Source organism: Anopheles merus, chromosome 3L (genome assembly GCF_017562075.2).
Source record: "Anopheles merus strain MAF chromosome 3L, AmerM5.1, whole genome shotgun sequence".
Classification (NCBI taxonomy): Eukaryota; Metazoa; Arthropoda; class Insecta; order Diptera; family Culicidae; genus Anopheles; species Anopheles merus.
Genome location: NC_054085.1, coordinates 35,539,842 through 35,562,132, shown reverse-complemented (window position 1 = coordinate 35,562,132; position 22,291 = coordinate 35,539,842). Strand labels below are relative to the sequence as shown.

At 47.1% G+C, this 22,291-nt stretch overlaps 1 protein-coding gene across 4 annotated transcripts; it reads left to right on the top strand.

Annotated features, from left to right (window-relative positions):
* The first annotated feature begins 760 nt into the window (after positions 1 to 760).
* On the top strand, positions 761 to 22,166 carry LOC121598840 (sprouty-related, EVH1 domain-containing protein 1). Of its 4 annotated transcripts, none has more exons than XM_041926172.1 (11): positions 761 to 1,170; positions 2,162 to 3,071; positions 13,277 to 13,454; positions 13,582 to 13,750; positions 15,376 to 15,566; positions 15,906 to 15,969; positions 16,055 to 16,221; positions 17,150 to 17,382; positions 17,475 to 17,675; positions 17,748 to 17,921; positions 17,988 to 22,166. In XM_041926172.1, the coding sequence occupies exons 2-10, from the start codon at positions 3,052 to 3,054 to the stop codon at positions 17,872 to 17,874; spliced, it is 1,350 nt and encodes a 449-aa protein (XP_041782106.1). In that variant the 5' UTR covers positions 761 to 1,170; positions 2,162 to 3,051; the 3' UTR covers positions 17,875 to 17,921; positions 17,988 to 22,166. The 4 variants fall into 4 exon arrangements, with proteins under 4 accessions (XP_041782106.1, XP_041782107.1, XP_041782108.1 ...); XM_041926173.1 differs by having other exon boundaries at positions 763 to 1,170; positions 17,153 to 17,382; XM_041926174.1 differs by having other exon boundaries at positions 766 to 1,170; positions 17,195 to 17,382.
* The last annotated feature ends 125 nt before the right edge of the window (positions 22,167 to 22,291 follow it).

The window sequence follows — 22,291 nt, the reverse complement described above, 5'->3', positions numbered from 1 at the left end:
CGGGCAATTGGTAAGTAGATAAAGCAATTTACATCTACAATGGCTTAAATGTTGAATTTTGCGGTGCAATCTCTTGAAGAATGTGTATTAAAAGAAAAATATTATTACACCTTTTCCAGATATAAACCTTTCATGCGTATAAACTTGGCCAAATTAACGGCCGTTTCAGCTTTCTGTGACGGGCTGAGACATGCTGAAATCGCTGAACATCAAGGGTTAATTTTGAATCATGAAAAAATATTGGTATTTATTGTAGATTTTGATAAATTGTCTTCATTTCACACTGTAGATTAATCCCGTTTTATTGCAACGGCCTTAAATGGCGACAAAAAAAATGCAAAATCAATTTATCTGCTCCTGATTGCATGTTGGTGTAAGAACATCTTGAAATATTTCATGCATTTCGTTCGAATTGTTGTCGATCGTCACGTTCTGGCAATCGGTTCGGCATAGGGCCTTTTGACAGCGCAAGGAACGAGCTGTGCAACAGGGAAAGAGAGCGAGCGAGCGAGCGAGAGAGCCCGAGCAAAGGCATTTAGCTGTCATCTTAGGATCTTAGAGGAAGATACACACAAGCTCTGGCTGGTTGAAATTACAGCAAAAAAGACGCGACCATTTCGCGTGCAAATAGTGCCCCCCGTTCGTTTCGCGTGCTGGAGGCAGTACGTTTGCATCGGCAGCAGACACAGCACAGGTTCGTTTCGGCCGTGCGTTTTGCAGTATCGTGCAAGGGTCAGCGGCAGGAGGGCCGCGTTCGATTATATCCATAATAATCCAGCCTGCAATCAGGAGCAGTGAATATGTGCGTGCCCGTGTGCAAGTGTGTATGAGGCAGAGAGCGAGAGCGAGCGAGCGAGCGAGCGAGCGGCCGTGTGAGAGGAGTAGCGCGCGAGCAAAAGTGCGTACCAGCGGGAGAGCGCATAAGCAGGATAAGCAGCACCCGCGAGATAGAGCGAGAGAGAGACCATCCGCGAGGAACACGGCGAGGGCGAGATTGCTGTAGCGCAACCGAAAAAGAAAAGAAAAAAGGAAAAGAAACAAGAGCGTTCCCTGTCGCGGTCGGATCGGTCGCGCTGCTGCTGTGTGCTCTCTGGGTTCGGGTTTGGTGTGTCCCTGGCACTTTCCTGGCGTGTGTCCTGGCCTGGCATGCAGGCAAGATTGGCCTGCACGGTGCGTGAATTTCTGTAACCCGTGCGTGTGCGTGCGTGCGTGTGTGTGTTTGTGTGTGCTTGGGTCTGTTGTTTCGGGCTGTATCCAACGAAGACGGCAGTGCCTACTGTGACTGTAGACGGGCGTTGTACAAAGGCAAGCAAGCACATACAAGTACAAAGGCAGCGCACCAGAGCGCAAAACCCATCCGTGAACCTCCCTGGACCATTTCACGGGAGCGCACGGCCCGGTCTGTGTGAGTGTGTGTGTTTCGGGGTGCGTTTTCCCTTTTTCCTGCATGTACGACCCGCTCCTCCTCCCACCCCGTGTGCATATGGAGCGCAACCGCTGGTGGAACGCTGGATGCAGGAGTGGCTGGAACGTTCCGGACTCGCTGCGAGACGGGTGTGGTGGGGTGGTTGCCGCAGTAATGGGAAGCCTATAGGCTCGGAAGCTTCCTATTTTTCACTGCTTCCCAAGACCAAACGAGCTGCAAAAAGGAGCTGTTGTTAAAAGAAAGTACCCGAAAGAAGTGAAGTGAGGAAAAAACGCACCACCCAATTTTCGGCCAGTGGAAAATGTAAAAGTTTATGCGAGAGAGGGAGAGAGGTGGGAAGGGAAGGATAGGATGGAAGAAAAAACAAAGAGCAAAATCCTCCAACTGCACCAACAACAGCAGGAGGAGCATCACTAGCTGTGAAAATTGCCTTCGCGACGGATTCGCACTTTCCACTGGAAAAAAAATCAGCTTTCCGCAGAAACAGGGAGGGATTTTGCACAGTTTCCACCCAAGCGTCGCCCTTTTCAGCTGTCAACTCTGCACATACACACACACGCACATGCACTTACACACACGCACGCACATTGATAAACCGAGAGCAGGGCGACCCCCTTGCGTGTGCGAAGATTGTGTCCAGATTCCGGATCCAGTTCGATTCCAATTGCAGTTTCCAATTTGATTATTCCTTTTTAAAATCCAATCGTATTTTTTTCTCCTCATACATTCTTTCAGTACGTGAGTGTTGGTGCGCGCGCCCGAGTGTGTGTGGTGGGTTCTTTTGTATAATAGTGTTGTGTGATTGCGTGCATAAGAGCCAGGACGACGGTTGCTGTGGGGCATCTATCTCCTGAAAGGGTAGCCTGAAAATGGGAAAAGGGTTAGTGTAAAATAGTGATATCTTGCTGTGTCCGACAGGCGTGTCCGGCTACTTTCTGGAGCAACACGATCGCTAGGCAAGGAAGCACAAGCGAAACCGCATTGGAGTGTAAAGAGTGTGGCCAAAAAGCCTACAAAAGTGTATCTGCTGCTGCTGCCAAAGTGTCTGCCACTGTAAAGGAAAAGTTGCAACGAATCAGCAGTGTGTGTGTGTGTGTGACGAGAGCGCGCGTGTGTTTATATAATTAAAAGGCATCTTTTGGCCACAGTCTGCTGTGTCAACAGTGTGTGCGCGTGTGTGTCTGGCCCCACGCAACGGCTCAATAGGGTGTCAAGTGAAGAAGTGTTGCCAATATTCAGCTAGAGGGCAGTTCTCCAATCAGCGTGTGTGTGTGTGTCTCTCCCACGTGTTGTTGTGGTTGTTGTTCGAAAGCAAGTCCAAGGGATAAAGGGCAACGAGAAGCGATCTGTCCCAGCCAGGATAACAAAACCACACATCCACGCAAGAGTTGCAAGCGACTGTTGCGAGGACTGTTGGGCACAGATACAGGGCACCGAGCAAAACAACACACACACACTCGCCTACTAGGATCGACAACAATATCCAAGCCTTCCACGTAGTCGATCGCCGCCGTCGTTGTCGTCGTCGTCGCTGCTGCTCGGTTCCCGGAGCTCATGTACAGTTACAAAAATGGTGAAAACAGTGCTGCTACCCCAAAATATTAGTATATTCGAGATTTCTAATCATGACCGAGGCATATGAAGAGTAAGTAACTAACGCCGTGGTGGCGTATCCTTTATAGAAATCTTCCCAGGAGTTAACTTACATTCAAAACTCTAGCATGTAAATAGCGTTAGTTGTACGTTGTGTGAAAACGATGATCAGAAGAAAAGGAACGCTTTTTTGAACAGCTTTTGGCGAACGAATATTTCGTATTCTTTTCGCCCTCTCTACCGCACCAACCCAAAATTCCATCCATTTGCCATTTCACTCTTGCTCACTGTGGTGCGAGGCTTTTATCCTCTGCGTGGTGCAGGAGGGAGTGGAGAAGGGGAAAAAAACAACCAGGATCCATTTACTCTCTCCGTTCAGAGTTTCGGTTTCGGATACATCTTGGAAGGTTTCGCTCCTTCTCTTCCGCTCAAATCGGGCTGCCTAATTTTGCAAACTTGCCGTTTCATCGTGCGAGGATACACATACCATGGGCTTGAACCTTACCTTGTTTGCTGGTGCTCCCAGGATGCTCTCTCACAAAAAAAGAGCTCTCTCTTTCTCTCACTTCTCAATTGCCTAGTGTGTCGTGCTATTCTCTGATATCCTTTTCGAGGTGCCAGCGCGCGCGGTTGTGTGTGTGTTGTCATCAAAAATAAAGAAATATCGCCACATCAACGCATCGACCACATGCCCGCCTACTACGGGAAGGTATTTCTTGGCGTGAAGTTTTGTCCATCCTGGGCTCTTCAAGATCTGCTTGATTTGAGGGACTGCAAGAAAGTACCGTTTTGGGAATGTCAAGCGTCTACTTGTCAATGAAATAATACCTTCAATCGTTGGGCCTTATGTAGAGTGGGACTTCCATCCCTTCCATACTCCTCAATCATCCGGTAGTTCAAGTAGATGTGATATACATAGGGTAGTGACGAACCTATGCCCCAGTGACATTCTCCAAAATGACAGCTTTGTACCAAAATGTAATGCTTTAGAAGTAGTGCTCCCAACTATGAAGGTTTGAAAGTCCTGAAAGTCATCTTAAAGCCAGACAGACTTTCAAATCGGTTTAATTTCATTGAAGAACTCCTAATCCTTCTCCGATCAAGTATTAACTTAAGCGTATCTTAATTCGATATCCATATATCGTAGATTTGAAGTACAGTTGCCAGAACTTCAGGCGCAGACCTTCATTGGTTAATGAGGAAAATTGTTTAGTTGAGGTCAAAGGACGTTGCAGTTGTAAAACATTTTGCTACTAGAATCAATGCTAAAAGAGTCTTTTGGATGTTTTGTTAGGGTATCGAGAAGAAGAAATCGCGGAATTTCAAACAGTTCAGGATTAGATCGCAATGTCCTCTCTAACTGTTTTTCACAATGATTCAAAAAGCCTACAGCAAAGCTAAACTAAGACATAAATCATCCTTATAGGTACGAAGCAGATTCTCCAAAGAGATTCTGACGTCCTGAACGTTTACTTAAACAAATGAAGAAGGAACGAGCGATGGCCTAATTAAATTGGAAGAACATTATTCGCAACGAACAAAAGCGCAGCTACTAGTAAAAAGAATCAAATTAGAATGACACGAAATATGAATGAAAATGTGTGTCTGTGTGTGTGTGTGAACCATCGCCAATAGGAATAGACCCACAGAGAGAACACCGCCGCCCTATATGCGCGCTGGGAAGGACGCCAAATGGAATGGAATCAATGAGGCTACAAAGCAACCACCCAGGCGTTCTATTGGCCTTGATACTTGGCAGGCAGACAGGCGGTGGTATGAGGACAGGGAATCCACGGTACGGTCGCACCTAGAATGGAAATATAGCACCTGCAGGCGGAGGGGAAGAGGACAGGGAGCACCATCAACGACAGCTGGATGGAGGACAAACCCCCCCCCCCCCCCACACACACACACAGTGTCCGGGGGATTTGGCATCGGCGGAAAATCATTCATCGTTTTCCCTTGCCGTGGCATGCAGGACGAACCTTTTTAGAGAATTGTGTTTGCATGTGCGCGCACGTGTGTGTTTCTGTGTGTGTTTGTTTGTGTGCGAATATGCGCACACGCCCTCTCCCGTGCGCTAATTTCCAGCACACGAAATGCCCAGCCCCAAGAGTTGGTAGGTTTGAACGATTATCCTTTTTTTTGGCTGCAATTGTAGTTGACGCTCCTGTCGATTATGCTGCCATTCAGCGATCTTTTGTTCCCCATTACTTCCCTTGGGCTCTCTTTTGGGTCTAGGTAGAGACATTTGTTCTATGTTCCAATGCTCCTGGCAACGCGCACACTACCCTTGGCAACTGATCGTTTGGTGGTGTCCTGTGAGGCAAGCGCGGGCTACTGTGTGTTGTGAGGGTTAAATCGAATTGAATGGGAATGGGGGGGGGGGAACAGGATAACCTCTGTAAAGCCTAGCGACGACGAGAGCCTTGGTTTGCAGCTGATTTGGTTCGCTCACACTCTCACACTCCCGTTTCCGTGGTGGAACTATTTTTTCCCATAGATAATGCTGATTTTTAGTTTTATTTTGCCAGTACATCGCTTCCATTCTCTTTCACTGTCTCTCTCTCTCGCGCGCGCTCGACTCTCGGGTTTAGATTTTCTCGGTCGTTCGTGAAAATGGTTGGTGGTGCGCGAAACTGTCTGGAGAGCATACACGATAAACAGTGAGGGCGAGGGGAAGCGGACAACAACAGAGGGGAGGTTTTTTAACATTTCTCGCCCCCCCAATTCGAGCTGGTGAGAGAATCGCGAGAGCTTCTCTCATCATCGACCAGTAGCAAGTCCCCCCCTCGGAGGTCGCCGCAACGCAACAGTCTCTCTCTCCCTTCTTCTGCGTGGTTCCAAAAAAGGATCGCACTGTATATGTGACCTGTAAATGTGTGTGTGTGTGTATGTGTGGTGGCGGTTTGCACTGTTTCTTTCATGAATGAGAAAGGGCGAGCGCGCTCGGGTGGATTTCATTGAGAAAAATGTGGATCCGCGGCGCGGTCAGTGCGCGGTAGGGACGATTTTGCCCATCCGTGCCCCGCTCTCTGCCAGGTTCGCATCCACCACCATCATCATCATCATGATTGGTGGATTGGGTGAAGTGTACGGGGCGCAGCTGGTGAAGGTCGGTGGTGTGGTTTGTTTGGTGGATGGCCAAACATTTTCTTGCCCAGCTTTTACCCCTCTCCTCTTAGAGAGGGTGGATGATGGTGGTCCCCCCTTCCACATCCAAGGTGCTTTCTGTATACACTCCAATACACCCCGTTCCATGCGAATTAGAACACGCAACTACATCCAACACGAATCCCATTAGCATTAGGCTGGCAACATGGCCACAAAAAGGCACACGTGTTTGTGTGTGTGTGTGTGTGTGTGTGCTTCACATTCCAGAAAGGAATTGTTTCGTCCTTGTTTTGGGGTCTGTGTGCAAGAGGTTGTTCAAAAAAAAAAAAAAAAAAATAAAAAAACACAGAAAAGTCTCTTCCAATTATGTGTTCCAGTTTTTTTTGTACACTGTTTTTGCTTGTGCGCGCATGTGTCGTCATCAGGATAGGGACATGCACAATGGGTATGTATGTGTGCGTGTTTTGTTGTTTCAATAGCCAAATACAGGGGTGAAAAATGCACTCAAATTCCTGTATAACTCAACCAACAGGGCCAGGGATATAAGTGGTTGTTAAAGGATAAAAGGCACAGCCACACACACACACACACACATGCTCACCAACTTCAAGGATTCAAGTTGTATCGTTGCATTACCGTTCAAGGATTCGTCGACGAAAGCAACGGCAGCAACGGCAATATCAAACACCACAAGCCCATTGGTTTTTGCAGTCATTGAGAGAAATCCACTGTGTGCTTCACACATGGAACAGAGAAGCTGTGTGCGTGTGTGTGTGTGTGCTTGGGCTGCGAAAACGGGACATGCCAGCGCATGGGGTGCCGCGCATGCAAGAAGGCTCCCTCTGCGTGCGAGCAATGGGGTTCGCGAAACTAGGCCAAAAGGAGTTTGGAGAGTTCCAGACAGTGGATGGATGATGGTACGTAGGGAGAGACGAAGTCGAAAGGGGGAGGATACTGTTTTTGTGCGAGAGAGTGAGAAGGAAAGGCGATGTTTTCATACGCTCGTGCTTCTCTGACGTACTTCCCGCAAAGTACGGGACAGGTCAATTCGTCAGCATTCTGGAGAATGTTACGGAATTGTTTGACAGTTTTCTCCGTGTTGGTTTTCTTAGGTTTTTGTAGATTTTTTATAGGCTCCAATAAGTCCAAGATCCCAATAAGGTATGCAAGAAGGATGCTAAATTGGACTTTTCACGGATATCAGATCTTAATATTTATCTAAACTTCTCTACTACAAGGACATTTTTATAGATCATAGATGTTCTATTTAGCATAAGTTTCACGAATCAGGGTCCGAAGATACTAACACCAGTAATATATCGTTAGAATTTCGAGGTCTTCTGTGGAATTCAGGTTATAAATTCAGTCTCTGCTTATAACAAGCAAGAAAAGAAGAAGAGTAGTATTTCTTGAGTATTTCGTATGGGAAATAAACATTGAAAATTCCTATTGGATTCCAAATAACTTTGGATTCTAACCGACTGACATTTTCGAGCACGAATAATCGGGATTTCGAGCAAAATCTCTTAAACTGCAGCCTTAAACTTCCCTTAAACTGCACCAGTTAATGGGAATTTAGAAAAAGTCCTTTAAAATCGACAGAGATGCGGCTTTTTTGTTGCTTTCTTCAAGATTCGCTCGGAAATGATGTTTCCTATCGTTATAGTTGGTCATGTACCCATTTTATACTTAAATAATACCCATTTTTTATAGAATAACATCACACAAAATTAGCTTTTATTTTTCAAAAACCATAGCAAGCAATGAAAAATAAGCTCGACGGCCTCGTTCATCGATAGAGAAACTTCTAAGTTACGACCACACCAAATCTTGGCGCTTGCAACACACTTGATCACACATAAATCGAGTACAAATCGAGCAGATGTGGGAACATAATTTCGAGCAAATATTTCTTGGGTAAAAAGAGTACCGTATAGACCACTTCTTCCAATAACATAAAGTTCACTTCCCGCACGAAAGAGTGAAGAAGTCAGTGTCCCAAAAGTAAAAAAAAAAAACAAGAAAAACTCTGTACTAGGCTTAAAGGCACAAATTGGTAGAGTATAAGTTAGAGCCAAACGATTGCAATTCGCACAGCAGATTGTCCAACAATTGGTCCAACAGCGCAGTGTTTCAGGGAAAACAATGTTATAATGCCTTTAAAAACGACTTCATTTCCATGCCAAACCTTTGTCCAACCTTTGTAGCATCACAGAACAGTACAGAACAGTAAAGCAAAACAACATGCTTGCAGGCGCCACTCCCTCTCTACCCTTGTTTTACTGGTTGGGTTTCTCATCAATGTCCAGTATTTTAATTCCGTGTGTCACGCGAAGGTTGTGGCCCCTCTCGCAGGGGGGGGGTTTGAGAATAAAGATGTGTGGAAGTCATCATCTGGCCACCACATTACTCTCCCAACCCCACGAGTGGCACGTTATTGCGTCAGGAGAGAGGGGGGGGGGAAGGGGGGTGTATCTAATTTGTGTGAATTGCTAGTCCACTCCCAGTGCTTGACTCTTGCCCTGATCGTATCATTTGGTTGGGGGTAGAGGGAAAGGGGAAGGGGGTCGTCTTTGGTACAGAGCATGAATGAGCTGCTGTGAAAGTCGTTGCCGCTGGTACGCACACTCCCACACCATTGATAACGCCGCCTGCGTGACAAATTCCGAGCCGGAGCTTCCGAGTGGAGTGGAGGGGAATGGGCGAAGGAATGGAGGAAGCTCGTGAAGCCGTAAAAACACGCGCTCGGTGGCCTCGGTGCCATGGGGCAGCAAGGGGTTGATCTTAATTGATTTTTGTTGACTCTAAAGCGGAAGTCAGCAAAAGGGGGGCTGGCTGTGTAGTGAGAGAGAGAGAGAGAGAGAGAGAGGAGAGAGAGAAGAGAGAGAGATAGAGAGAGAGAGAGAGAGAGAGAGAGAGAATGCTGAGGTGGCCAAAAATTCTTCCAATTTATGCTGCTACAAGGACGGAGAGAGCGGTATGGTGGTGGTGGTTGGTGGTGGGGTGGGGGGGGGGAGGGCAAGGCGCCAGAGCGAACTGAGCTGTTTGATCTTATCTCGGACCACCTAAAAACCTTCCCAGATTTGACGTCAGTCTCACGATTCTTCCCCATCCGTTGTCGACTTCGTAGTTGGGCGAGCGTGCCGGTGGAGGAAGGACCCGGACCGGGAAAGAAATTAAATATCAAATTTAAAATAACTTACCTAATGTCGCACCGATCTCCTCGGAGGTTGCTGACTGCTCTGGTGGTAAGGTGGGGAGACGGGGAGATAGCCGCCGTACGTGACTCATTTGCAATGGGAATGGTTTAGGAACGCCTGATAGGGTAGCGAAACCATCATCATCATCATCGTCATCATCATCGTCATCATCCCTTACAGCAGAGCTCAAAAGGGTGCCTCATTTAAGGGACTGCGAGGGACACAATTGTGGGTATGTGCAACCGTGTGTACTTACGTTTGTTGTAGCTGCCGAGCAAGCGGTGGCAATGACAAGGAGAGGATGGCATGGCAAACCGCAAACCGGACGGAACCGGCCAGGAAATGGTGATCATTAATAACATCTCGTTCGTGCTTGTGCGCGCCTCACTCTGTAGGTGGTTTCCCCGGGCAGGGAAAGCGGGGGTAAAGAAGTCACTTGTTCTCCTCCTACTCCTCCTCCACCAAACGATCACCAGTTTTATGAATGAACTTCTCTGCTGCTACGTGCAAAAAAAAAAAACAAAAAAACAAACCGCCTTTCAACGATCGCACCAGAGGACGCCTCGCACGTCACGATCGTTTGCGCCAAGGGCCCTGCCCCCCCCCCCCCCCCCTCAAACCAAGTGTGACCATACACATACACACTCGGGGACCTTCCCCCGTCCCTCCCCCCTCCGCGTCATCATCGGTCGGTGTGGCATCACGTGCCCTTGCGAGAATAACGTTGCTGTCAGAGGCTGGCTGGGGTGACAGAGGAGTAGGAAACCGATGTAATTTGAGGAACGATGTTCGGGCCAGAGGTCTCCGAGGGCTCATTTGCGTTTGAGTGTTTATAAGACGCAATTGTGGTGGCATGAGCGTGTACGGGGTGTGTGTGTGTGTGTGTGGAAATTCTTTCACACAGCAATATGGTGCGTCAAGGGAAATGAATTTTATCTAGCGATCTCTTTGCTTTGAGGGACCGTATGATCGTAGTTAATATTTTCGGTCTCAAACGCTACTTAAAGTGTGTTTGTTAGTGTTCATGGTAATAGTAATTTCTTGAATTTGAAGCCTCTTTTTAGACATTTATAACTCGCTGAGATCTGGCTTACGAAACTGAGCTAACGAGGCAAAATTCGAACAAATTCTGATGGCTTAAGCAATATCTCGCCAAAGAATTATTTTAAAATAATATCACAACAGCTTACAGCTGTTGACATTGTTTATATTCGCGAGTGGGGTATAAAAAGGCGCCATTTGTTATTAAAAGCCAATGTAAACAACCGTGCCGTGTTACGCATGGCACCGTAAAATTGCTCACATGTCGGAAGCGTTGCTGCTCTTAACGAGGAGCGATGACGAATGTACTAAAATATTTCCTTTGTTCAGCATTTCATTCAACGATCGCAAATCGCTCAAAAAGAATAACGAGTTTGATGAACGAAAATCCAAACCCATTCTGACACTCGCACACACATAGACACACACACACGCGCATCCGTGCGCAGTGCGGTTCTCCGATTCATAAAGTAAGCTCTGCTAGTCACACGAGTTTGTGAAAGAGCGCTGCTCTGTTTGCCCCATTTGCACTTTGCTAAACGCAGGAGTTCGTTCATTCACGAGCCTCACGAATCCTTGAAAATCCAGGCCTGCTCGTGCTGCTGCTGCTAGTGCTGTCAGTGTAGCATCCGCTTGAATGGTTGGCATTCACGGGAGGAAACGCTCCCCCACACAGCGCAGGGCAAAAAGCCTGGGGATGTGCTTGGAAAGAGCGACACGAGCGGCAAGCAATATAGACGCCCTGCTGTGAAAAGCGGAAGTTGTTTTGCGCTCGTTTGCTTTCGCTCTAGCGTCCTAGCTTCAGCGCCTGCTTTGCTCTCTTTCGTACCAACTGGAGCTGCTGCTGCTGCTGCTGCTGCGATTGTCCTTCCCTTGAAGTTTTGTTAAATTGGGAAAGCCTGGAGGTAGAGCAGGTCGCAAAAAAAAGGTTCCCAAATACCTTGCAAACTGTGTAACATCGCTCCGTTTTGGGTACGGGAAATTTGGTTTGCGCCACGTCACGGGCACGGGGGCAACATATCCTCCAGTCTGTCAGATGACGGTTGTTCTGTCAGACGGAATAGTAAACACTTGTTATTAATGGTGTCATATATTTGACACCCACCGCCACGCATCCTGGTTTGCTCTGTTTAGAGATAAGGAAAGATTGAGCAGCAGCGAGCAGCGAGTGGGCCAGATCTCACTCGAAGGATGATGGCAGGATATAACACCAAATCCCTGATGCGTGCGCTATCCCACACACACGCATTCTCTCTCTCTCTCTCTCTCTTTCTCTTTCCGTTTGTAGTGTTTCGAGAGCGCAATGATTTGGCGTGCCCAAACAACCAAACGCACCAATCTTGTGTGTATGAGAACCAGCCTCCTCTTCGCTCCAACTGAAAAAGAGATTTACAGTGAGCGAGCGAGAGAGATGAAGAAAGTGAGAGATATTTCTACGAGAGAGAGAGAGCGCAGCACCGTGCGCATATCAATGAAAATTAGAGAAAAAGAATGAATGGGATTATTTTCGGAATGTTTTTGCGCGGCGTGTATATGGCCCTGTCTCGCTTTCTTGAACGGAACGGAACAGAACTGAGGCGGGCATATAGGGAAGGTGTGAGAGCCGAAGGAGGCAACCCCATCACCGCTGGCACACTCTACTCCCCGCTTACACTTTTCATTGGGAATGTGCTGCTGGTGCTGGTGCTGCTGCTGCCCTAATGAAATGGAGGAGGAGGAAGAGCAATAGTGGGGTGCAGGAAGAAGAAGGTATATTGGTATTCGTCACCGTCGAGGTCGCGAAATGATGGTGCGCAAACCGCTGGGTCTAGGCAGCAGAAAGGGTGTGTGGAGTGTGCGAGGCAACACTGCTGGCAACACTGTGACCTGTGAGCACAACGGGTGGGAGGGGTGCATGGTTCTTCAAGTTGTTGATGATGATGATGATGATGATGATGATGATGATGATGATGATGATGGTGATGTATCTTTTGGGGCCCAGGATGACGCCAGCAGCAGTAGCGCAGCGCGGCAACAAGGACGATGGGGCCATGTGTGTGTGTGTGTCCCCGAGATGATGACGGCATGGAACACTGTGATGACGGGTTACGAGGGGTTGTGAGAGGGTCTTTGAAGAGAGAGAGGGGGAGGGGAGGACAGCGTTGGTGGCCGGAAGCATAAGTGCATTTGGAAATTGTGACCTTAGGGCCTAGGGAGATAGAGAAAGAAAGAGAGAGAATGAGAGAGACAGGGCGGTCGTTTTCAGCTGGTGAATGTTTATTTCTCATTAGTTTTTATTGCCTAGGAGTGGTCTGGAGGGCGCGGTGTGTGGTGTAGCGTTACGGGGAACGAGGTGTGGGAATGGCAAAGTGTTTTACCAGCTTAGAATATGGGAGATGGGTGGGGGTGATGGGAAGAGGGTGTGGAATCTGCTGGGAGGAATGTGTCATTTCATTGAGCATACGAAGCGCAGGCCGACCGAAGCTAGGCTGAGGAAGAAGGCTATGACGATCGGTGTGTGATATGTCCGGACAGGTTAGATAGATGTACGGGATTCCAAGGTTGATCCATGTGTTTCCCCTCTGTTTGCTTTAAAATGCATAATTTTACTGACGTCACGAAAATTGTAGTGTTGTTTGTGATACGATACACAACAAAACAGTTTCATGTTAATGTTGACTGACTCATTTGTTTTAATTCTCCCTTTAATAATTAACTCCAATAAAACAACGTCTGTTGTTGTCAAAGAGGAGATTCGAACTCACGACCTGTCTAATATGTCATTTGAAAGAGCCTTCACTCATCCACTTACTCTATGGGACCCCATTCAAACCCTGCACGTTAGCTCTAGTCCATATTCTAACTCCTTTGTCGCTGCTGATCTCTTCTAATGTTCGCCATTTTCTTCTTGTACCATTTACAGTGATTTCTTAGTTAGAGTACGCGCACAAGTGATGGCCAGAGATGAGAGCACGGAAGGATGGTTACCACTGCAAGGCGGTGGCCTGGCGAACGTTTCCATCCGCAAACGCGCCCGACTGCCACCGGACGGTGGCGGTCACGAGTACATCATCTACGGGCAAAGAATATCTGACCAAACCGTAAGTGTACGACAACCGGAATCTTCCGCTACCGCTCTTAACCCCTTCTTCCAATGCATATGAGCAGGTAATATTAATGCCACCTCTCCCTTTCTCTATCTCTCTCTCTCTCTTTCTCTAATTTTAGGTTATACTAAGTTGTGTTATTAATAGAGACTTGCAATACTTCAAAGTCATGCCTACCTTTCATCATTGGCGCGCTGGAAAGCAACGGAACGGGCTCACCTTTCAGACCGCCGCCGATGCGAGGGCTTTCGACAAGGGAATCATCCGTGCCTACGATGACCTCATTGATGGTGAGCATAGTACTGGCCCTGTCCCAGTCGCACACATAGAGCAGAGCGACAACACCATGCGCACCATCCTTGCTGCGGGAGAAAGAGCGGGGGAAAATCCGTTTGCTTCTAATAGAGGGAGGGCAAACCCCCGTTTACCGTTAGGCGAAGGATTCCTTTTTTTTTGCATGCGAACCACCCCCCTGCATTTGCTATCTTTCATTCGCTGCCACCCACAGACACACATAGATTCGACTAGTTTTTTTTCCCCCTCCCGTATCGATGGGATCCCATCAGGAAGCACATGCTCCCGACGTTCCATCCTTGCAGTCACGATGAATATTTAATCTCAGGTCATCGTTGGTTTCAGTGGAAACCACCCCGTCCATTCTACAGCACCACAGTGCCTTCTCTTAATACTCCTTTTTCGATCCTCTTCCGCCCGCTTTCGAGAGGAGGACCCAATCCAATCAACCATCACTCCCACCTCCCATTCTATAGTGCACCCTCGGTGCAAACTCGGTCACAATGCAACAACCCTGCCACACACTCACTTTTTCACACATTTTCCACCTTTCGTCTTTTCTCTCTGTGCTGGGCCGCGCTGGGTTCGTTGCGTGCGCAATAAAACAATCTGCAAACTCTGCACTACAACAACAACAACGCAAATGTGATGACAACGGCTGAACCGAATCTGCACCGATGGCGCTCATGATCGCCCGTAACGCTTTGCGATTAAAAAAATCTTAATGTAACGCACCCGTCCCAATAATGATAACGAATTACGAATACTCGATTCCGAACGCTGGGTAAGTTTGTGCCGAAGGAGAATGCTGTGTGGCGTCCTTGTGTTATGTGTTGTTCGTTTCGGTTCCCTGCCGCTTCTTATGTTGTTTTGTGTTGTGTTAATGCTTCTTAAGTTGTTTTGTTTTTTAGGACTAAAAACTAAACACGATACCCCGGAGCAGATTAAATTCCGTTTAAACTGCTCCTAGCGATGCGTGACAAAGCCTCATAATGACGCGTCTGCGATGCTTCGATCCAGAATTTTGGACGCGCAAAGTGGATTAAACGCGTGTGTCCGATGGCGGTTCTTTTCTGTCTTAATTACATCGCCCTAACGAGCATAATCCGGTTCGAAAACTGTACCCACACCCCGTGGGACGCGAGGGTTTGCGTTATGGGGCAGCCGACTGCATAACGCCCGCGTATGCACACACACACACGAAGGGACTCGTAAACGTTAAAAACATTTACATAATGGCCGGGAATGGGGAAATACTTTCACTGTTTCCCTGGCCAGTGTCCTTGGAAGGTTTCCTTGCAGTCCACTTGGTGTCTGTGACATAATGTCTGCCGAAGGAAAATCTAGGAAAACGCCAAAAAAAAAACGAAACAAATCGTCCCTTAACCCCATGCGGCTGCGACTGACCTTCCCTTGCGCGCGCCAAAATGTTTCCCCTTAAATATGTTATGTGTTGTTGTTGTTGTTCTGTTGTTAAGTAATCTTTGTGTGTTTCGTTTGCCCTTTTCCGTTACCGTTAAAGTTTTGTCGTTTTTCCGTCTCCGCCCAGTACAATCTTATTAATGCGTGCGTCTTAACTTGTACCTCTCTCTCTCTCACTCCACTACCCTAACCACCCCAGGTATGGCTGATGCAACGACACCAAACACCTCGAACCGTGTCGGTTCCCCCCATCCCACCGGTACGTCGGACGATACCGCCACCGAACTGCTGCTCCCGTTACGTGCTACGACGGTGGACGCCGATGGTGACGCCGGTGACGGCTACAACGACGACGACGATGAAACAGTTGGTGAAGACGACGTGTTCATGGTAGGTGTGGAGGTGGTCTCTCGAGAACCCGTGCGGTTCTACTCTACTACTATCCCCCCCCCCCCCCCCTTCGGATGGGTGTCTCCCGGCGCACTGTTGCAAAGCCTGTGCGTCGTCCTGCGTCGATGCGACCGGCAGTGGTTCACATTCGGCCGCAATCGCTGACCCAGAACGGTTGCCCAGGACAGTAGTGTGCCAAATCGGAGGACACCCATCGGTGGTAGAGTCATCGGACCGAGCCACGGGTACCAGCAATACTGATTTTTTGCTTCTTTCTCTCCGTCTACGTACCACATCCAATCGCTGCCAACCCGATGAACCATCATCCCGGTTGATTAGACGCTGGACTTACCGATTGAACCTTCGGAATCACGATCCAACTCGGAAGGCAGTGGAAGCCATCGTAAGCACCCTTTCCTCCCCTTCGCTCAGTGTGATTTGCAATCCCGTGCATAAATAGCACTCATACTCTTTTTTCTTTGCTGCAGAAAGCGTCGATAAACAATCACAACAGCAGCAGCAGCAGCAGCAATCCAGTATTCAATACATATCGGGCGATAAACCATCACCGCTGATCAGCAGCAGCAAGCCTGGTGATGAAAAAGTGACTCCTCTAGTACCTGGTGATAACTATTCGTACGTTCAGATAACCGACGTAAGTATCCGGGTATAGAAGGGGGGGGGGGGGTGTGTGTGTGTGTAGGGTTGATATGCTTATCCAATCGTAGAGGCATGTGTCCGGGGTGGAAGAGGGATGCTTGTTCGCTTGTTTCATTTCATCCCCATCCCCATTGATCGTTCTCGGTGCTATAGAAACCACCAGACCCCCACGGTAGCAAGTGTAGGATGCCAGTGTGTGCCTTCTAGATTAGTATCAAAGCAACAGAGCTGAGCTTGAATGTCCTGTGAATGTGTGCCGGTAGAGGTGTGTAACTCTGTGTTGTAGCTCATCCGACGGCTGAGAATAGGTTGAAATCATTAGAAGGCAAACAACAAAGAATCTATTGCCATATAGAGAAGCAATCGGACCACAGTTTGCCGAGGCCGAATCCGAGGAGAATCAATATTTGTTCCATTCTGTGCGAACTTACCGCAGATGGTCATCTTCGCTGACTGGTAACCGTTCTAACAGTGTGTAGAAGTAGTGAAGTGAATTAGTCAACAGAAGCGCATTGTTTCATCGTTAACTTGTCATTGTCATCCTGCCTGCATAAAACATCCTTCGCCAAGTGTGTGAGGGAGTCGGGGGTGGGCGATATCAAATACACACACGAAAAAAGGTTTTTTATTATAATTGTTTTTCTCTTTTTCTTTGTGCATGCTACTACATCCACATCCTCTCTACACCACCAACCCACTGTGTGTGTGTGTGTTTGTGTATGCGTGTACGACCAAATCGCATTAACAAACTGAATACTGTGTTGTGTATGTTTTTGTTTGATGCCTATGTGTGTGTATGTGTGCGTTACAAATGTCATCGAAAAACAATGGATAAATCGGGCGACTCGTCGAAAACGCATCGAACACCGAAACACGACCACATGCACAATCCTGCCCGATGGCGCGCAACACACACCATGAAGCAGCCGTGCGACATCAAGCTAAAGTATAATTTCTATCACTTGAAGGTGCACGACTATAACTATCCGGTCATCGAAGAACCACCGATCGGCGGCTCACTCATCGGCGGGCGACGCGATTCGACCTCGAGTCTCAAGAAACGGAACGCCCTGGACGCTGCCGCTAATGCCGGGGCCACCTCCGTACCGCCCATCATGAAGGAAGGCACGCTCATCAAGACACGGCTCCGGTGCAGGTAACACATACCCTCCCCCAACCCAACAACCTGGTCCAACAAAGTGGGTAAATTCGGTACTTTCTCTCTCTCTCTCACGCTCTGTCCATCAGATACTGTCAGGAGTTTTACAACGATGAGTGGAACCACAAGGGGTCGTGCGATTATGCGCCCGACTGCGTCCGGACGGCGATCGAGAACGTGTCCGGGATGCCGTGCGCCCGGTGCATGCTGTACCACTGCATGAAGGACTCGGAGGGTGAAACGGCATCACATCCGTGCCTGTGCACCGGCGAGTCTGGCTGCACGAAGCGGTACGGCTACAGGGACACCACCTCCAATTCGATTGCTTGATTAATATTGATCTCTCTTTCCACTCTCCGCAGGTGGATCGGGCTGACGTTACTTTCCCTGCTGGTGCCATGCCTTTGGTGCTATCCGCCATTGCGTGCTTGCCACTGGATCGGCGTTCACTGTCGGTTGTGCGGTGGCAAGCACAAACCACAAATTTGACATCCGATCAAAATCATTAACCTTACAAGTATTAATCGGCTAGATTGGTATGTATTGGATGCCGTTGGCAAACAAAGAATCGTAAAATTTCATTTCAAAACTATTTCCGACAGATAATCGCCATAAAGTGTGCAGCTCTCGAAGATAGCAGTAGGAGGAAAACGGAAAGTGTAGTGTAATAGGATCACCTTCGGTGCGCAACAGCAGCAGAAGCAGCAGCAGCAGCAGCAAAATACTTATAACGGTTATGAGACACAGAAGAAGAGAGGAGGTGATTTGAATCCGCTTTTTGCAACGGATTGTGTGCAAATACACATACCCCTCCGCGGACCCCCCGCGCAAGGACAATGGGGCAGCATACAGACACATTCAAACACACACACACACACATGCATATACAGACAGAAAAGAAAGAAGAAAGAACAAACTCTTCCCCACATTCAATCCGAGGAATAGAAGGTAATAGTAGTGATAAGGAAAAGAAGCTGGAAAGCGTTCCAATCCCACTGTGGGAGAGATTCGGAAAGGGGGACTGCTGGTGGCCATTAGTAGTAGGAGGGGGCGGAGGTTTTGTGTAGAAGCAGGCAGAACAAACGCCTACAGGACAATGGCGCAGTGTCGGCGCAGCAGGCAGAAAAACACCAATACCACCCCCCCAAACCCAGCATCTGCTACAGAACACCGTCAATAATTAACCAAAGTTTTGCACGAGTGCGCAGTTGCGCAATTGTGTGGATCCAGGATTGAGCTGTTTCGTGTTTTTCTAGCAGAAACCGTGAAAGGGAAATCGGAACTAGTGAATGTTTTCTAACGAACAGGTACGGAAAATCAATGTAGCGAAACACAAAACCCAGACAAGAGAGGAGAAACGATTGTTTAGGATGCACACATGTGGCATAGAAATAAAGTTGCGCCAACGCGCAGATTGCGCGATATTCGTAATACAAAGCTACGACAGAATCCATTCGAAACGGAAAGACGAATGCGGAATCGGATGCAAAATGCATTTCGATGGGCGATCAAGAGAAGGTTTGAGAAAGAGGTCACCACCCGTTGAAGGTGTGAAAAACGACTGTTTCAAACCGATTTTTGCAAAGGCGAAGCACGCAACAACAACAAAAACATAGTAAATCAAACCTCCAACAAATAAATAAACCCAGTTTGCTACTACTGCTACTACTAAACTCTAAAACAAAACTAAACTAAACTACCGAATGTACCGTGTACGAAACTTTGTATAGAACGTCCTCGCCCTTCCCCCATTTGCAAAGAAACATAGAACACATGAATTACTGGAGAAAACAGAACTTAAACCGCGGTGTGACAGTTTGTTAGCAGTGAAATGGAAGATACAAAAAACAAGAAACAAATAATGCAGTTCACTCCCGTTTAGAAGTAGAAACTGTATCACCGTAAGACATCCTTACCGGCACAATGATACACACCAAACAGAAATGAAGATTAAACTGAAATTATGTTTCTCCTCTTACTTTACGGAGTGGAGTGTCACGCCATCGGGTGAGTTTGTGGCCATACAATTTACAATTGTTAATTCATATCGATTCAATCTTTATGATGAACCCTTTTTTACGAAAGCGAAATCGTTACCACGTTGTTGTGCTTCTATTTCCACACAATCTCGAACAACGAGAAGAGAGGGACTTTATTTAGTTCGGAAACTCTCCCAGTGCTCTACAGTAGCAGGTATGCGTCGTTCAATCGCATCGGAAATATTAAACCATTTCGGAGACATTTATGTGACTGTTTGAATGACCTATTCAAGATGAAATTTAATAAGCAACGCAAACACGACAACTTCTTTCGTACGTGTGTTGCTGCTTCACTGTTTCGTACGAATCGATGTTACTTTACGGGAGTTACTTTGTTCTAAAAAAGGTGCAGTCTAGTATTATTTTTATTGTGTGCTGATTTTAACATAATTCATCCGTTCCACTCAATTCCTCGACATACTTTGTGGGGGGGTTACATACCCCACCTAAAGCGAATGTTTGACCGCCGTTGTTGACCCCTTACGTTGCGCGTTAGTTAAGAACACACACACAACTGCACTCACACAAATCATTAAGTAAGTGTGAATGCACGAATGCTGCTTTCGTTAGTATATGAAAAGTTCTAAACGTTTTCTTGCGTCCGAGAGATTGTTACTTTATCTATACAAAAAGAAGAAGAAGAAGAAAACAATGATATTATTATGCACATGCGCTCGTTGCATTTGTTGGCAGTTGTTGGCAGCAAAACAGGTCAATCGTGTCGTGTTCGTTCGGTTTTTGGTCCAATAAGTTTTTGCCACGTTTTCAGTGGAAAAATTATTACACACACCGACCGGCAGACGGCAGAAGCTAATCATTTCTTTTATGTTTTTCCATCCGCTCTTCAAACACGTTTCGTCTAGTGTTAATATCGGCGATCGTGTTGTACATTACCAGTGCGTATTTAAAACAAAATGGAAAACCAAAATTAAAGGGAAAACACAATAAGGAACCAAAAACTCTGATCGCTGTAAAACTGATAGATAAGCTGTTTAATGATGAGGAGAAGGAGGAGAAGCAAACGAAATAGCTACAAAAAGGAGCACGAAAACCAAGCTCGATAATGATAAGAAAGCGCAACAGTGGCGTACCATCACCACGTGTCGTTGTGGCTTCCTGTTCCCTGTGTTCATTTTGGGTAGGATTCGCTTCCCGCCATGATGCACTCGGGAGAGGATCGGTGAAAGCCGCCATGGCCATAAAATGCAGAATCTGTTTTTCATCCTTAAATTACGCCCCCATTGTTTCCTTCTTTTCGTTCAAGAAAAGCGTATTAGCGTCCCCGAGGGAAGAAAGGACTCGCGAGCAGTGGTGGAGGTACTCGAGCTTGCCGAGGGCACCAAAGCTTCCGGTCGAACTGTTGTAAGGGCTCAATAATGGTTCGATTGATGCTTTAAACGTCCCAGCGCAGTGCGAGCCTACACTCTCTGTTTCCCGGGTTCCCTTCGACTCCCCGAAAAGCTGAAGACGTATAAAGTTGTTGATCGAATTTGCAAAGATCAATAGAAGAAGAAGATGAGGATATGGAAAGAATTTATATATATACGTGCAAATATCTATAAAGAAAGTAGATAATACATAAAACCATGCAGCAGCAGAAGAAGAAGGTCGATCACACACCACAACACATTCGAGCAAAGCAGGAATGCAATGAATCATGCATTGGCACTCACAAACCATCTCCCATAAAAGCAAAAAACCATACAAGTGACGATTCAGAAAATGCCATTTGCGAACCAGCATTCGAAGCAAGAACAAATAATTTAAATGGAAAAACAAAACAAAACACATGGCTCGTGCCAATGGTGCGTTCAGGCGAATACAGTTGCGCGCCATTACTACACGTGTCGTGTACACGACGGTACAACATAATGTATGTATTCTTATTCAAAATATTCATGTTTTACTGTTGTATCGATACACAACCAAACACGTAATGGGAAAATGTCTGTGTGTGTGTGAGAGTATTTCATAAATGGTGCAGTGTAAACCACGGGCACCACACTCACGCAAAGGTAGGGCTAATGCAACACGTTAGTGCCGTGTCAGTGCGCGACACCCTATAAAGACTAAAATGTGGTGTGCCGAAAGGGAGAAGAAAACTGCAACCGACACCGTGACCGAACAAACGATAATACCACAGGCAGCAGTTACGAAAGCAGCACACTTCATTTGCCATTTTGCAGCTACTTAATCATCTAAAAAAGAAGAGAAAACAAAAACACTAAAAGCTTACTATACCCGTTAGCATAGAGAAAGGAAGAAAGCCATGAGAGACACGGAGTGTCAAGGAACGGAATGCGGAACCTACGGATCACGCGTGGAACGAAACACGAAACACGGAATAAAGTGATCCTGCGAAAGGAGGTGGAAAATAATATGTAATAATAATGAAATACAACAAACATGCAGAAAAAAAGAAACAAATGCGCGTGCAGCCCTTTTGTGGCGTGATGTGTACAATTGTGTAATGGAAATGAATTGAAATTTGAGGATTTCTTTCAATTGATTTCTTTTCCGAAACCAATACACATCCCACGACGCCGACGACCCCCGGCTCTCGGTCCGGTAAAGGCAAATGCACCGGACCCCGGTAGACACACCCCCCCACACACACTCTCCCTCTCTCTCTCTTTCTCTCAGAAAAGAGCAACAGAAAACGGCATTAAGCGCTGCGCAGCAGTGTGCGCTGTTGTGCCCATTATAAATATATGCAAATAATACATAAATTATATTGAAAAACAGAACAAAACCGAACAGAAACCATTATAAAAGTAAAGCAGCGAAACATGGATTATAATAGAATCGAGGTGTGACAGAGAGAAAGAAGAAAGTGTGTTGTGTGCGGGTGCGACGGCTGGCTGGTG